The 13,198-nt window shown below is 40.6% G+C and overlaps 2 protein-coding genes across 2 annotated transcripts in view; one reads left to right on the top strand and one right to left on the bottom strand.

Moving 5' to 3' along the window:
- The window catches only part of TNNI3K (TNNI3 interacting kinase), a 169,827-nt gene that overhangs the window by 32,844 nt on the left and 123,785 nt on the right, over nt 1-13,198 (bottom strand). The gene's annotated exons all lie outside the window — the stretch shown is intronic.
- On the top strand, nt 4,687-11,709 carry LRRC53 (leucine rich repeat containing 53). The gene is made up of 2 exons (XM_065408817.1): nt 4,687-5,272; nt 9,065-11,709. Exons 1-2 carry the CDS (start codon nt 4,687-4,689, stop codon nt 11,707-11,709), a joined length of 3,231 nt encoding a protein of 1,076 aa, XP_065264889.1.

Raw genomic sequence — 13,198 nt, 5'->3', positions numbered from 1 at the left:
ATGTCCACTACACGAGGCCGAACCTTAAGACCACTTGGAAACTGATGTTAATGCAGAATGCTGCAGCCTGCTTATTAAGTGGAGTTTCATGCGGCAAGCGTGTTACACCAATGCTCTGGAGACCAAAACATTTCTGGGTGGAATGCAAAGGGTTGGTATTAACCTTGGAAGCTAGTCATCTAATGTAGAGACCTGGCAAATTCCCCATGCACTGGTGCCATAGCTGAGACCAATAAGGGTACTAGAGCTGGAGTTCCATTGCTGTAACTGGGAGAGAGTTGGCAGCAGGGTGTTCTCCGTGAGGGGCTCAGTCCTTTGGTCCACCAGAGGCTGGATCAGTTAATCATCCAAGTACACTGCAAAGTCCATCTTTCCTCCAGGTTTTTGGGGATGGGAGCGGGCTGAGGGGTTTGGGTCAATTTTAATACCCTCAATACATTTGCTGGTGAATATTCATGTACCTGTCAAGCTGGGATGAGCAGTCTTTTAATCTCACATTATTAATTTATTGAAGGGGTGCCTATATAGGATTTCAGAAATCTAAATAAATAAAATATGAAGCATTTCCTTAAAATCAGAAGAAGTGAAATTATTATGGGAATTATTTTCCCATCTGTAACAGCCCTTGTTAGTGTTAAGATATTGATTGAGACCCAGCCCATGCCTACATCCTGTAGATAATGCCTCTATTCCTTTTTTACAGCTGCTCCTGTAACCACAAAAGCTTTAATTGTCACTGATGGAAATATCACTTCAGTAGAAAGCTTCAACTTGTCCCGCCTGTTCAACATAACTCTACTAAGGCTAAGTAGCAATAGAATTACAGACATTAAGGAAAATGCATTTAATGGCCTTCGAGATCTGAGGACTCTACTGCTAGACCAAAACCAAATATCGAGCTCTTCTATCAGTGATCATACCTTCAGTGAGCTTCAAAAGCTGCAAGTCCTGGTGCTAAGCAACAATGCTTTGAGCAGCATCTATGGGAGCTGGTTCAAAAATATGAAGGGCCTTATGAGACTGCAGCTAAATGGGAATCAGATCACTAATCTTACAGAGAGCAGCTTTGGAACCGCATGTCTTGATAGTCTTAGGAGTCTGGATTTATCTAACAATTTCATTAGTTACATTGAGAAAAATGCCTTCCAACACCTACCTCAGCTGAAAGAAATGGACCTTTCCCGAAACAGGCTGGCGCTCATTCCAGATATGTTTTCTCACCTCCCTCAGCTAATTCTTCTTAGCTTAGATCAAAATCAATGGAATTGTACATGCAAACTGTGTGATCTAGCTTTCTTCTTAAGGAGCTATGTGAATTCTTCAACCAGGTTGCTCAAAAATGCCAATGATATAAACTGCAGAGTTTCCAAAAACCCTGCAGTTCACAACGTGCTTGAGCTAACTGAGGCCAACTGTAACTCAGATCCTCAAAACTTTACTGCTATTCTAAAAAACAAAAAGATGAATTCCTATTGGCGGGATGTTACTCTGGTAGCTGTGTTTTGCTTTGTAGGTAATGTATACTCTGGCCCTCTACTTTTTTGTGCACATAAACTTAATATCAAAATAATACAGGCCAAAATTTTCAAACTTGGGTGCCTAATGTTAAAGGCCTACATTTATAGTTAGGCTCTTAAATAAGTGGTCTGATTTTCAGGAGTGCTGAATACACTCTGATCCTACTTGTCAACCGTGGGTTTAGTTACCTAACTTTAGGCACCTAATTTTGAAAATTATGTCCACAGTGTTTATTAATTGGCCAGACTTTTACAAACCTTCATGTTATAACAGGGGTCGGCAACGTTTGGCACGCGGCTCGCCAGGGTAAGCACCCTGGCGGGCCAGGCCAGTTTATTTACCTGCTGATGCGGCTTCCCACTGCCCCCATTGGCCCGGGACGGCGAACCGCGGCCAGTGGGGTCTGCGATCGGCCGAACCTGCCGCGTCAGCAGGTAAATAAACTGGTGCTTACCCTGGCGAGCCGCGTGCCAAACGTTGCCGACCCCTGTGTTATAAGAACATAAGAATGGCTGCACTGGATCAGACCAATAGTCCATCTAACTCAGGATCCTCTCTCTGACAGTGACCAGTGCCAAATGCTTCTGGCAGTTGGAGGTTTAAGGACACCCAGAGCATGGGGTTGTGTCCCTGACCATCTTGGCTAACAGCCATTAATGGATCTATCCTCCATGAACTTATCTAATTTTTTTGAACCCGGTTATACTTTTGCCCTTCACAACATCCTATGGCAATGAGTTGATTGTGCATTGTGTGAAGAAGTACTTCCTTTTGTTTGTTTTAAACCTGCTGCCTATTAATTTAATTGGGTGACCTTTACCTCTTGTGTTTGTGAAGGGGCGGATAACATTTCCCTATTCACTTTCTCCATACATTCATGATTTTATAGACCTCTTTCATATCCCCCCTTAGCCATCTCTTTTCTAAACTGAACAGTCCCCGTCTTTTTAATTGTTCCATGTATGGAAGCTGTTCCAAACCCATAATCATTTTTGCTGCCCTTCTCTGCAACTTTTCCAATTCTAATATATCTTTTTTGAGATGGACAACCAGAACTGAATGCAGTATTCAAGGTGTGGAGGTATCATGATTTATATTGCCACATTATGATATTTTTATCTATCCCTTTCCTAATGGTTCCTAACATTCTGTTGGCTTTTTTTGACTGCTGCTACACACTGAGCAGGATAGTTCCAGAGAACTATCCATGACTCCAAGATCTCTTTCTTGAGCGGTAACAGCTAATTTAGTTGCCATCATTTCATATGCATATTTGGGATTATTTTTCCAATGTGCATTACTTTGCATTTATTAACATTGAATTTCATTTGTATATTCAGTAGAACTTTTGATGAACATTTTATCACTTAGCCTAATATTCGGTATTGATTCAAACTGGGACATGGCAGACAACATTAGTAGCAGCCACTGTCACAAATCATTTTATTGGAATGGGTTGGTTGCAGTGTTTTTCTCATCTCCGTCAAATTCCATCAAATATATAAAGAGTGTTGCCATCCTCCCTGCGGAATGAAGGAACAATTGTGCCTGGTATGTCCCACAGATTCCTGTGCAGCTGGCAACTGCTGTCCTTGTACATACATATGTACAGTTTTACCTTACAGTCTAAAGTCTAGCCTGCAGCCATACCATTGCCTGAAGTCATACCACCTCAGGCTGTGATCTCGTTTGATTTCACAAGCTACGAAAGGTTAGACCTAGTCAGTGCTTGGATAGAAGACTGCCAAGGAAAACAAAACCAATCACAAGGGGGTTGCGGGCAATGGTAGGTGGCACTTCTCCCGCTGAGTACAGAGAGAACCAATGCCCTGGAATATTGCTTGGGGCACCATGCAGCTGGAGATGCCATCAGGCCTTACATTCATCTGCTCAGGTTCCTTGAAAAAAGCCCTCAACCGCTTACCTATCACTTGGATTAACCATTTGCTGCCTCATTGATGTGTTACCCATGACCATATGCCAGCCTCTGAATGGCCGTTTGGACCCATGAGGCATGTGCCACAAATTCAGGAACTTGATCTTAGTTTTTGGAAAGCCACCATATTAAAAATTAGCATTTGTTTGTAACGTGCCCTGGTCTGTAGAGGTGCTGCTTTCCCTCTACTCCAGAGAGGCAAAACCTCAGTAAAGGCTGTACTGAGCTACAGGCAAACACTCAGCCCTATCTTGGCAGGGCGGTGGGGGGATCAGCAGAGTGGAGTAATCCTTTCTCTATGACCACAGAGACAACCCCAACCTAATGGTGTAGCATCTGCAATGCTAGCACCCCCCATCCACAGCCTGGAGGAAATGTCCCAGAGTGTCTGCACAGTAGTGCATCCTGTGACCTGGCCCCTCGACCAACCATCACCTGTGCCCTGCTACAGACTGAGGCCTTAGAGAGCTACCAACCCACCCCCTATATGCAGCTCCCCCACACCTCACATATTAATACAAGATGACAGATTTATCTCAGGCTGTAAAAAACCTCATATGACTTTTTACTGTCCTGTTGGAGATAGTGATGATGTAATTAAACATAGTATGGTAATGCATTCGCAGAAGCAGGCAGAGTTAAGGTTGTGGCTTAATTTTGGCATTTCCTGATTTTCGGTGCTTAAAGATGCCACCTTAATACTTTCTGAATGTCGGTTTTCAGTACAGAATTTTATATATGACTTATCCTTTTCTTGTTTATGTGTCGCGTTTGTTGTAGAGTTGCTCATTCTAGGAGGTTGGGTTTTTTGAGCTGTTTTAAACTTCATTTTGAAGAGTTTATATAAAGCTTCCTTCATCTGGGAGTCAGTGGGTGGCATTTCAAAATGGTAAAATGACCTTTCTAGAAAGAGGCAAGGGAATTTGAGCCTATCAGACTTGACAGCACCCCTTTAATTCAGTAATTGTACCACAGAAGGAATGGAGTCTCGGCTTCTCCCTTCTGCAAAAGAACTCTCAGACATATCCCCAGCCATTACAATGTATTTGCTTCTTGAATAATTGCTATAGAAAATGTTGCGTGAGCTATCTCTATGGAAAGATGGAATAATACAGATAAAATATTCACTGCTTAATTGGATATTTTTTCTATATTTTAAAAACCCTGTAAGGCAGGAAAGCTACCGTACCAATTATAATTAATTACATTCCTACATGTATGTTTAACATTGGATGATTTATACCTTTATGTACATGATTGTGTCTTTGATGAACCTTGTATCTGTCACAGGAGCTGTTGGTCTCACTTGCCTAGTTTTAGCCCTCCTTAACTGGAAACTTCAACAAGGCAAAGCAAATGAACACACATCAGAAAACTGCTGTTGCAGAACTCTAGATGAATCCCAGTGTGGTCATGAGCCAAGAAATTACCTCACTGAGGGATCCTGTAACTGCCACTTAACTCAGGAAAATGAAATAAAGGTCACGTCCATTGTGGGGTCTGGCAGGGAAATGCCACTTTTACAGGAAAACAGGCATCAAGCAACAGTAAAAGCAGACGCTCTGTCCGGAGGGCTAGACACACCACTCAGAAGCATTCAAAGAGAGAATGAATACAAAAAGAGTGGCTCATTTTTATGCCTTAAATGCAGAATGGTAGAATCATGTCCTCAAGAGCCTTATGAGAATATGTCTATAACAAATGAAGCAGGTGCCCTAACAAAAGATTTCCACAGAAGCGTTACAAAACCAAGCACCTTTGATCAGTGGGAAAATCTACAGACTACAGTGCTGCAGGAACTTTCAAAGACTGATGAAGGTGAGTTTCCTTTTTAAAGATAGTACTGACAGGATCCAATGGCAGGCAGCAATATGAAACTTGAGATACAAAAGTAAATGTTCTGGGCCTGATTCTCCACTGTGATGTACCTTGGGCAGCAATTGAGACTTGAGCAAAGTGGGTGATTTGGTAACATTTTACATCCACTCTGCATGGGTATAAATGACTATAACAAGTGCAATATAGTGAAGAATCGGGCCCAGACACAAGATGGTGAAAGTTTCCTGTGTCTGAAATTGGTGTAAGCTCATGCCTTGCTTTTGCTAAAGTAGGACAAGTGTGAGATCAGTGTTAAAGAGAGGGACATTTGGCTGTCCTTCTTTGGGACGCTGAAAAAGTAGACTGGTTTGTTGAAAAGCAGGGCAGTCCTACAAAAAGCAGGCTATCATGTTTCCCTAGTACCCCTTCACACTCCCAAAGCTTTTTCTCAATAGCAAGCTTGTCTTTAAGAAGAAACACCCCCTCCCCACATACCCAAATGACAGGAATGGGAGGATACTGGCATTTGATATTGACATTTGACTGGCTCCAACTCTAGAGTGGCTATCCATCTTGGTGTAATGATATCGCAGCTAATACTCCTTATGGAAGGTGACAAATCAATAAAGTGATCTTGCATTGCCCTTTCAGGATGACAAGAAAGGCACACTGATTTTGTGGCAGGTGTTGGAAAATACCTGCATCTGCCACAGTCCCTGCCAGTGATGTAAATTTTCTTGCATTAATAAGTTTTTAAAAATGAAACGCAACAAAGGTCTAATGTTTGGGGCAATCCTAAAATAATGCCTTCGTGCTATTGACCAGGTCTCCCTCGCTCTCACAACCAGGGAATCTAGTTCCTAGGTGAATCTCCTTTCTGGAGGCAGAGCTTTCTCTCAGTACATGAAGTCCTTCTAGAGATCTCTCTTCATGTCCTTTGCTCTCTCTTCTCTGCTTCCGTACTGTTCCCTAGGTATGGTCTTCCCTCCTTAGCGGGAGGCAACACTCATCTTGCAAATTCATACGGTAACATTCACTGCTTTCAGAAAGCCTCATGAACACTCAAGCACAATAAAATCCTACCAATCTGCCACTACATTAAACATAACTCTAGGCAGGCGATTCCTCTGGTTCTCCCACTTCATTTTGTGATCTCTCTCTAGTTAGGTGAATTATGCAGACAACACGGAGCACATTAGCTGCTTTGAGAGCTCCTACGACAACAGCTCATATCCAGCAATTTATGGGTTTAGTTCAGAACCAGAAATGTTATTGTAATATATTTGTTTCATACATGTTATCTGTTTTCCTTTTTAATGTAGAGATTTATTCCCCAGGGCTTCCAGGTTATTCTTCAGATGCCACATGTTTATTAATTTATTTTCTAAAGTTGCTACTTATTTTAAAATAGGATTTTTAAGCTCTTTTATGACAGGAAACGAATCTGGATTTATTCATTTGCTTTCAGAAGTATCACTAAACTAATTGCTTTTTATGAATTATTCAGGGCTAAAGGCAGAGCTTTGGGAGAGATTTTCCAAAAGGTAAAAGTTATGGAGACTTCAGGCTAGATCATGAGAGGTGCTGAGCAAAATGGAGTTAATGGCAGATGCAGATTCTCAGCACCTCTCATAGAGCTGTGTGAATAATGGATTTTCCAGTTTGTTAGCAATTCCAAAAAATCAGGAAAAAAAAACTGGTTTGGGTGGAACCAAAAATGAAATGTTTCAGAATTTTCAGCAAATCAAAAAGTAAAAAAAAAAAAAAAAAATCATTTCAGGTAGAAATGTTTCGTTTGACCCAAAACAAAACGTTTCATTTCAATTTTGACCATTTTAAAGGTTTTGGATTTTAAAAAACATTTTAAAGGAAAAGTTGTTTCAAACCAAAAGATTAATGTTTCATGTCAAAATGTGTTGCAATGCAGTGTTTGGTGGTGGGTTTGGTTTTTCGGTTTTTTGACACAAACAATTTTGCAAAACCAACACAAATTGGAAAAAAGTGTCAGTGTTTCCAAATCTGCATTTGTCACCAAAAAAAGTTTTGCTAAAAAAAATTTCACTTAGAAGTACCCTCTAGGCTTGATGAGAAGGAAATTTAGCGTTAGATTCCAAGGCCTTTGTTCACATTAGTGAGCAAGTTTCACAAATAGTCCCACTAGTCCCACTGACTTTAAATGGGCTACTGCTCCCGTGAGTAACGGCTCATTATTGCTTAAAGATTTCACAATCCGGCCTCTGGTTTGCTGACTGCAGGTAATTCTGATCCCCCCCGTCACCATCACTGTGGGCTCTTTAATAACCTAAAGGATGATCCACAAGGACACCACTGCTTGCTCTCATTCTATTGTCTGAGGGTTCACTCTCTCCACCTCTCTTCTTATACCAGGCAGGGAGGACAGGACAAAACATCAATATTGTGTGAATTGGCTCACTGAAGGGAATGGGGAAATGGTTCTTATGGTACTTCCTGCATGGAGTCTGAGTACATCACCTGTATGATGCAGCCAAGTTCTATCAGTCTAGGCCAGGGGTCGGCAACGTTCGGCACGCGGCTCGCCAGGGTAAGCACCCTGGCGGGCCGTGCCAGTTTTATTTACCTGCTGACTCGGCAGGTTCGGCCGATCGCGGCCCCCACTGGCCGCGGTTCGCCGTCCCGGGCCAATGGGGGTGGCGGGAAGCGGCGCGGGCGAGCGATGTGCTGGCCGTGGCTTCTCGACGCCCCCATTGGCCCGGGACGGCGAACCGCGGCCAGTGGGGGCCGCGATCGGCCGAACCTGCCGCGTCAGCAGGTAAATAAAACTGGCCTGGCCCGCCAGGGTGCTTACCCTGGCGAGCCGCGTGCTGAACGTTGCCGACCCCTGGGGGCACTAGAGGTAACATTTTCAAAAACACTTATGTGACTTAAAAGCCTAAGTCTCATTTTCAAAAGTGATTTAGGCAGTTAGGAACCTAAGTTCCATTGACTTTCAATGAGACATAAGCTTCTAAATCTTATTTTGCCATAAAGATTCTTTCATTTCCTTCCAAACTCAAAATTCCCATATGACAATGCATCTCGCTGTCCCAAGACACTAGGTTGGTAAAAGCAGGGAAATGTCATTGAAGAAAAAACAAATACAGTTATACAAAGGAAACCTGAATATGAAGATAAACTGGAAGAAAGTGGGGTTCTTTTGGTTGGCCTTTATTATTTCACTTAAATAACAACAATAAAAACATAGACTTAATCAAAGCTTTCTCCTGAGTTTGACTATTCCTAGGGTTTTCCCTGCAGATCACCTCCCTCCACATCCCTAGTTCCCTGTGCAGACACCTAACTCGTTGATATTTTGGGTGGCACTAACAAAATCTACCTGATGGCATGTAGACAAATATTGTTGCATCTTTATGCAGTATTCTACATGCCAGACAGTACGGCATATCAGCAGAAGAGTCTTGTATTGCTATACCCAGTCTTTGAACATACCGCCTGTTACCTGCTTTAACAAAACTATAATCACACACATTACTATATGGATAGTTCTGATTAAGATTGAAGTTTTCTAAACTTCTATCAGTTAATTTTAATTCAACTGATTAAAATGTGACCACAGTGTGTGAGTGTAATTGCCACAGCACTGTAGAGTTAAAATATTTTACCCAGATTGGACTGAGATGTTAGCTAAATGTTGGTGTTATGCCACAAACAGAGAGAGCTTTTTTGGCACTATATACATAGGTGTTCCAAACATGCGCTTAATCAGTGTAATAAAACTCTTCCATGTGCTAAATTCTAACATTTATTATTCAGCAGATATAAGGCATGACGCATTTACTAGAAGATGTTCAACTCCTACGCTTGCCTTAGCAAAAGAGAGACTTGAAAAGCATTTAACAAATGAATCGTCGCAGTCTCCACCAGAAGCAGAAGACAAGAGTTTAAAACCTCATAGGCAAAGATATTTTATTACCAGCTCATCATCAGCACCTAACACACCAATGGAGTCAAAGGAACATTGTGTGCAAAAGACTTTACAAAGTCATAGATCACAACATGATGATCAACGTGGATTACTGGAAAGGAGCAAAAATATTTCTTTGCAGCTACACAACTCCCTTATCTGTAAATATGTGAACTGTGATAAATTCCAGGGCTATACAAAAGAAAAGAAAGATAATCACAGGGAAAATTTAAAGTTGGAGAAAGAGCAAACCAAAGCTAATAGAAGAGTAGGAGAAGATTGCTTTATGAGTGATGAAGAGATGCCATTATCACCAGAAGTCAAGAAAAGATATATACCAAAGAGTGTTAGCTTTTATGTAGCTGACCTGGCAACAATAAACAGGTTGGATGTGACGATGATGGACTCAAGTGAGGTAGGATCTCATAAGAAGAATGTTCAAAGAAACCAAGCTATCACCTTGGAAAGCAAAGAGCACAGCAGTTCAGAAGCAAGAAGTGAAGAAGGTAAATTGTCTTCTGCTAAGGGAGATATTGGAAGGAAAACCTGGGTGAGGAAAGATGAAGCCAACTGGAAGAGTAAAATGAAAACTAAAGGACAAGACTTTTTAACTGTAAAATTAAATTTACATCCCTTCAGAAAAATGAGAATCCACCCAGAGAAATCACCTTGCAGTGAAAAAACACAACAAAAATCCAACCATCAACACAAAGAACCACCAATTGAATCCAAGAAGAAACTGTCACAGGCTTCCAACAAAGAGCTGACAAGAAAAGAAAGAAAATCAAACCAAGGGTCTTCTGCAGTTCCCCAAGATCAGCCAGGTACCAGAGAACAGAAGGAGATTTATTCCAAAAAAGTTGCTTCGCAATTCTCTGACAAGCAGACCTTGGCTAAGAGCAAAAATGCCGAAAGTGAAGCTATTATAACAAGTGCTGATGCAGCAGAATTGTCTGAAGAAAAGTGCAATAATCCAATAGTGAGTGTCCCTCATCCGTTCAAGAATATTTCTGATGTAAGAAATTCTAAAGATCTCACATCTGTGCTTGCAGAAGCTGTAATGTACAACAGTAACTTACCTCCACCCTCAAAGGAGACTGCGAGAAGTATTACTCCAACTGTATCTCTTGCAACTCAGAATTTAGCAAGTACTTCACAAAATGGGGCAAATGATATTTCCATATCCCTGTATTCTAGAGAAGTAAATGAGGAAGACACAGGGGCTACAGAGTCATATGGGTACCAAAATTCACAGATGACTACAAGAAAGGAAAAGGGTTGGGATTCTTCTTCAGCTCTTATTATCCAAACACAAATCCCAGGCAACTTGCAGACAAAAAATCCCAACAGTGAATGTGATTTGGAACTAAAGTCAGTTCTGGAGGATACAGTGAAAAATGTCAATCAAGGCCAGATGGACAACCGAGTATTAAAAAGCCAGAGTGAAAACTTAAACAGGATAGAAAGATTGGAGAGTTGTGAAAAGGCTAAAGAACATGAATCATTAGCAGGAACTCTACTTGCTGTGGACTCTTATACTTTCACTGTTATACCGCGGATTCCACCCGCTATCAACCCAATTTCAACAGAAACATATTTTGTTCCCAAACAAAGTAGCACAGAGCCTCCAAATCACATCAGTAGTTTGCTTCTGTATACTGAAGCCAACGAACATTTAACTTGTAGAAGCAAAGATGGAACTGACAATACTGATAACCCGCATGGAACAGTTAACACTGAAGGTGATGGGGTAAAAATAGAACAGAGAGAAAATAAACAGCCACCTAATGACAATGAGTCATTGTCTGAAGTGCTAATCCCAGACACACAAATGAACTCGGATGGTATAGCTGAAGACATACCACAAACTCAGAATGATGTGGAGAGTGAAAAATGTAAATTATTTTGTACAAGCACTGTCAAGGTATCTATTATGTCTAATACATCCAGTATCCCCAGTTCTCCTAAAACTAGAAATATACTACCGTGTAGCGACATCAATTTTCAAATAAACAATAATATGCACATGACGAATGTGCAGAATTTGCAACACATTCAAAACAATCAACCTGATGAAGATAACAATATACATGAGGAAGGTGAAATGCCACTGGAAGAGCACAAAGAGCCTTCTGTGTTACCAGAGTTAAAAGACATTAGTTTTGAGGCAGAAAATGAGGTGCCTTTAATTCCTAGCAGAATAAATGATGCTGAAAACTCTGCTCCAAAAGCTACACTGTACCCACCATCTGCTGAATATGCTAATACATCACCTTTAGAGTCAGAACAAAGTGAGGAAAATAACTCAAATAACAATCACATTCCTCTTTTGCTTTCTTCAAAACTACAGACAAACAACCCCAGCCTTTCTGAAAATTCAAAATTCATTATTGTGGCAGAAAATTTCAACAAGTCAATGAACATAAAACAATATTTGATTGAATGTGATGAAAAAATGCAAGACCAACCAACTAAAGACATTTTACTTGATTAACTGAATACCATTTCTGGGGAAAGAAGAAGTCAGAAGAGAGACACATGTCTGGTATTGTCAGAGCACCCAAACAGTAGAATTCAGGACAAGAGACTCAGAAAAACAAACAAGAGAAAGATAAAACAGGGAACTGTTAACTGACCACAGCAGCAATTGACATTTATGATCTGGAATATATAGCATGTATTTCAGGCAATGTACAAAATTACATTTACAACTACTATAAACACTAGTGCTTCCTACTATGTACAGGTTACATTATTTAAAACATTTCTGTGATCCATTTATTGCAGACTTTGTTGAAGATAATGTAAACACTTCTTTTAATCTGTAACTGTTACATTCTATTTTAAATTCACCTAGATCTCTAAGATTTCTGGTCTCCTGGAGCTGTAAAACCTTTTATACCCATTACGTTATTTTTTGGGGAAAGGAACTAAATGAAATTTGGCCCAGTCTTTGGGGCAACAGTCTGTATAAAGCCTGGTAAATTATGTTTAACCACTAGGTGGAGATCTCTGATTCAATCTTTTCAGACTCTCAGAACAATTAGCTAGAATAGCTACAAGAACACAATGGTTGTTCACAATGGTACAAGAACACAATGAGGGCAGGGGACTGAACTCTATGACCTCTCGAGGTCCCTTCCAGTCCTAGAATCTATGAATCTATGAATCTGTGGTTTCTATACAGAAAGGGGGTTAAGCAGCTCCAAGAGACTTGCATCTCCTCATTGTTATAAACTTAAGGTTTTGAAAAATAAATATCTCATTAACATATCAGCTTCCTAGGACTGATCTCTTGGGCTAGGCAACACATTATCATTTGGTTTTAGCAATCCTTCTTATGAGAGAAGAATGGGCCTTGGAGAGCAGGAAACAAAATAAAAAGAAAATGTATATTTATGACAATGACATTTCATGGAATGTACAGAAAGAAAAGATCCTACTTAAGAGATGTATCAAGTTAAGAAAAGTAGAAAGCACCCAGAAGCATAGAACACTAGGGGCCAAGTCCATAAATCCCTTGCATAAAAATATGTCCCAAATAATTGGGATACTGTTTCCCATTTCCTTCAGACACAAGAGTTATGAAAACTCATAACTCATGATTGCTGGCCATTTACTCTGTTTCAACCAACTCACAGTGTGTCCCATAATATTGTGCACATTAGGGGCTCTTTAAAGTATTAATTTCCCTAGAAATTAACTGGAAATTTAACATCTAGCTTTCTTCCTCTTGTTCTGACTTCTACATGTCTCATTTTTTTAGAACTGTATTAAGGCACAGGCAGGGGAGGTTGGACAGTAGCCTCAGGGCACTGTAAAAATATAACTGAGCACCTGTGGAGTAACCTGGATCCTCTCTTTGAATATATGGATTTCATTTTGTCCAGAGAAGAGAAACCCAACAATTTAAAAGAGGATTTAGAAATGGGCCATCAGAACAGGTTACAACCTCCCACTTCTTCGGTAAAGGTTTTTGTTGC

The sequence above is a fragment of the Emys orbicularis genome, chromosome 8 (genome assembly GCF_028017835.1).
Source record: "Emys orbicularis isolate rEmyOrb1 chromosome 8, rEmyOrb1.hap1, whole genome shotgun sequence".
Lineage (NCBI taxonomy): Eukaryota > Metazoa > Chordata > Testudines > Emydidae > Emys > Emys orbicularis.
This window is presented reverse-complemented; position numbering and strand designations above follow the sequence as displayed.

What these genes read in the sequence shown, in the direction of transcription:
- LRRC53 (XM_065408817.1), top strand. Translation starts at nt 4,687, where the DNA reads ATGATTTATACCTTTATGTACATGATTGTGTCTTTGATGAACCTTGTA. An exon ending in ACTTTCAAAGACTGATGAAG is followed by an intron (nt 5,273 to 9,064) that starts GTGAGTTTCCTT and finishes TTTATTATTCAG; the next exon opens with CAGATATAAGGCATGACGCA.